We start from the raw sequence: 3,878 nt of genomic DNA on the forward strand, positions 1-3,878 counted from the left end.
CACTTTGCCTCGCTTTTCGCCGAACTGCATTGTGGGGGAGCGAAGCGAAGATTTCCAGGATTTCCAGGATTCAAAAGTTGAGCAATGTTCAACTGTTGAAGCTGAGCTGGAAGCGCCAGCCAATCAAACACGTTTATGCAAATCTGACAGTAGAAGCGCTAGCCAATCAACCCGCGTGTAAGCAGGGAGAGCCAGACCGCAGTTCATTTCCTCATATTCCAAACGAGAAGTTACGGGAGCAAATCACCCGGTTCTTTACGACCAGAACTATTAACGGGATACAAACCGGAGGAGCCAGGCATGGAGGGAGGTGGCAGAGGCAGTGGGTGAAACTGGTAGGTTTTCGCCTGTTTGGGGAGTTTATATATATATTTATATATTGCTCGCATAAAATCCCCGGGGTTTTTTGCTTTGTATGTCGGGGGCGGGAGATTCATGTGATTGGTTGTTGGTCGCGTTGCTCACAAAAAATCCCCAAGCTTTCAGACACGCCCAGCTCCAAGATTTGAGCCTGTTTTTCAGGCCTCAGGCTCGAAAATGACATTCCCAGAACAATTGACTATATATCTTCCCTTCTAACAGGGGTAAATTAATAATCTTTTTTCTCAAAGCAATGATAAACGTGTGAGTTGGATGTAGAAATCAATATAGAATTTTTTTTATTTTAAAGTAAATTCAGATTGAACATAGTAAAACAATTTTAATTATAGTGTTAGTCCAAACTAAAACATGACTTATGACTTATCCAAACTATAACATATAATACATTTGGGTGGATTTGACCTATCTCTGGAACCCTTTGGTCGATTTTGATGATTGACATCTCTTTTGAACCGTTAGAGCCAATGGAATCGAGGGGAAGTTCCTAAAATCCATCTAAACATTACCCATTGGTGAATGAGTGATGCGCAGCCAGAATGCCCCGGAACCGGAAGCTGTCATACACTCTAGTAGCTATCATAGCAGCTAATATGTTATTGACATAAAAATTGAATGATGGATTATCAGTAATCATTTCAAAGTGACAGACACATTGGATTCACCTTCAGCCGCGTCTTTATCGTTTTGATGCCATTGAACACAACGTTTCAGAAACAGCAAAGGGTAAGACAAATTGGCCGTGTTTGCTCCACGTGGTTTGATGTCTGGTTTTGTTTCCCATGCCGCGTGTTCTGATCGCTCAGTGATGATACTTATAAGTCTGGAATCTGTGGAATCTCAGTTAGCTAATCGATATCTTGTTTGTGCAGATCCGATAAGTAATAAGGGGATTTTACCTTGAGTTCTGTGCTAAGTGCGTTAGCATTTTTTCGCTCAGGGCTAATTCAGAGCCTTTGTTTTTACCCTTAAGTTTCGTTTCGCTAAAAGTTGTTAACATTGTCTGAAGCTGAGTTTCTTCCCGTTAAGTGACACATTCATGGTTTGTTAAATGCAAGATGTTGCGTTTGCCCCCGCCCGTGGGGCCGTGGGGTTTAACTGGTTAAAGTATCGCTATATTTGGACTACGTTCCTATATGTCAACATTTTTATGTATTGCTTCGTTAATGTGGCGCTAGATGTAGTTCCTTTGAAAAAACAATAATGTAAAATGTTTAATTATAATTTCATTTAGTAGTTTTCTGTTCTCCAGAGGTTATTTTAGTACATTTGAAGGTTTTGTAGTGTTTTAAATTGAGTAGAAGCCGGTAATACAGCTTTTTTAATTCATATTTCTATTAAAAAACATGCCTTATAGACGTTTTATATTAAATGTTGCATAAAAAGAACGAAGCGTACTGGAGAAGGAGCAGCACATTGAAATACTCCATAAATGTACAAATATGTTTAAAGTAATGATAATTAAATAAATAAAGTATTTGCTGGAGAATGACTGTTTAGTTATCCTCATTTGACACAAACCTGCTTTAGGGTTATTCAAATATATTGCTCCATCTTGTGGCTGTAGGAAGAAACTACACGCAAACAAATTTATAAAATAAACTTTATTTATAGCACGCTGCCGCTCCTTCTTTATTTAAAGTCTCACAGCAGCCCTATCATCTGGATCGTTTCTCACAAATAGTCACACAAAAATCTGAATATTCTCTACTTAAAATGTGCATCCTGTCAAATATAAATATGGTGGGTTTTAAAAGAAATGCTGATCTAGAAAGAGTGCCTGGTGTAGATTTACGGAGGGGTTAAAGGTCAGGTCAGGGAGGGTTTTGGTTGGTATTTCACTCGGTTGAAGTCGTCGACTGTCGTTTCCACCGGAGGCTTCTTCCAATATTGCTCCAGACCCAACGTCAGACACAGAGCAATGGCCGCCATCTGGAAACAGAACAAAAATCATGCTTTATTTAAAAAATATTCTTATTTTCCTGTCGTGTCAAATGATCATATACTCATTTAAAACATATAGTCTTAGGTCGCATTCACACCTAATAGTCCGTTTTCTGTTGCGCACCAGACGACATGTGTTTCATTTTCAGAAGGTTCGGTTTGCGTTCACACGGCAACACTCAAACGGACTATAAACTTTAAACACAAGTCATGTGCTCGGAAATGCTGTTCACCCATTGGTCAGACATTGAGGGGGTAAAAACGCAAATCCCGGCAATTTCTCCCGGAGCCTCCGCCATGGAGCATCGGCACTTTCGGCAGGTTATTCTCATGCTGCTGTTAATCTGGAGATCAACAGACTCTAGCGGCCCGCGCATATGATTATATAATCAGACAACGTCCGTTAAAAAGCATTATAACACAATGAGACGTTCTGCAGTCAGGAGGGCGTTTCACCGACGACAGGTGTTCTTACTTTTATAGCTCATGGAGAGTTTTTACTTTACACGACACTGTTCAGCACTTCATTCTGCTTCACTCTTTAACTAAACAACCGTGGATGTCTTGAAAGACTCTTGGGCTTAAGATTTTGAAGATATCTGCGTTCTTGTGACTCGTAAATACTACACTGTGAGTTGGATGTAGAAAAGTCAGAATCAATATAGATGTTTTTTATTTTAAAGAAAATTCAGATTGAACATGGTAAAAAACTGTAAATTATAGTGTCCGTCCAAAAATTATTTTGTACTTATAATGAAAACTACCTTCGGATGATGGGATAGGAGACTAAAAGCTTTAGGAATCCAAAGGACAACATATAATAAGTACCCTGTATTAAGATTGATGCAAAACAAGTGATATTTGACATTTTTAGACAGATTTAGCACAAAAAAACTCTTCTGGGGCCATTTGGATTTTCCATATCTCTGGCCCCCCTTGTTCGATTTTGACATGTGACATTTCTTTCTGACCATTAGAGCCAATAGAATCGAAGGGGAATCTCCCCACACACACATGGTAAAACGAAAAGGTGGGGGCTTCGTGCACATAGTTTTGCTCCAGAGTGAAGCTGTCTCTAGGTCTGACATCTCAAAACCGAAAAGCAGATGTATTGCTCATGGATTATCATAAATCATTCAAAGGGACACAGACACCTATGGATTAACTTCAGCATCGTTTTTATCGTTTTAATGCCATTGAAGACCCCTTTTGACCAGACTACGACACAGGTGAGCCATGTTAGCGTTTTTAGCTACCTAGCTCCATATGTTTTGATGTGTGTTCTTGTCATTATCTCCAATAATTCGTATCATTGAGTGATAATGAGGATAACCATCGATTCCATGTGAAACGATGGGTTGAGATGTGCAGCAAAGATAAATAATAAGGTTTTGTGAGTGAATTTCGGTGCAGTCATCTGTTAGCATTTTTCGCTCATTGCTAATTCAGAGGCTCAGCGTTAGCATTGTGGAGTTTCTTTTAAAAAAATAATTAAAATGATCAGTTAGATGAGTTTCTTTCCGTTACATGGATATAAAACATTCATAGTTTATTAA

At 39.1% G+C, this 3,878-nt stretch overlaps 1 protein-coding gene across 1 annotated transcript in view; it reads right to left on the reverse strand.

The window, feature by feature from the left end:
- Positions 1 to 1,967: 1,967 nt before the first annotated feature.
- The window catches only part of LOC117443133 (leukocyte antigen CD37-like), a 17,885-nt gene continuing 15,974 nt past the window's right edge, over positions 1,968 to 3,878 (reverse strand). Inside the window, exon 9 of the mRNA XM_034079080.2 lies at positions 1,968 to 2,310. Coding sequence (XP_033934971.1) covers positions 2,188 to 2,310 — 123 coding nt within the window. The 3' untranslated portion in view covers positions 1,968 to 2,187. The remainder of the gene's footprint in view (positions 2,311 to 3,878) is intronic.

Source organism: Pseudochaenichthys georgianus, unplaced genomic scaffold (assembly GCF_902827115.2).
Source record: "Pseudochaenichthys georgianus unplaced genomic scaffold, fPseGeo1.2 scaffold_544_arrow_ctg1, whole genome shotgun sequence".
In the NCBI taxonomy this organism is placed as follows: Eukaryota; Metazoa; Chordata; class Actinopteri; order Perciformes; family Channichthyidae; genus Pseudochaenichthys; species Pseudochaenichthys georgianus.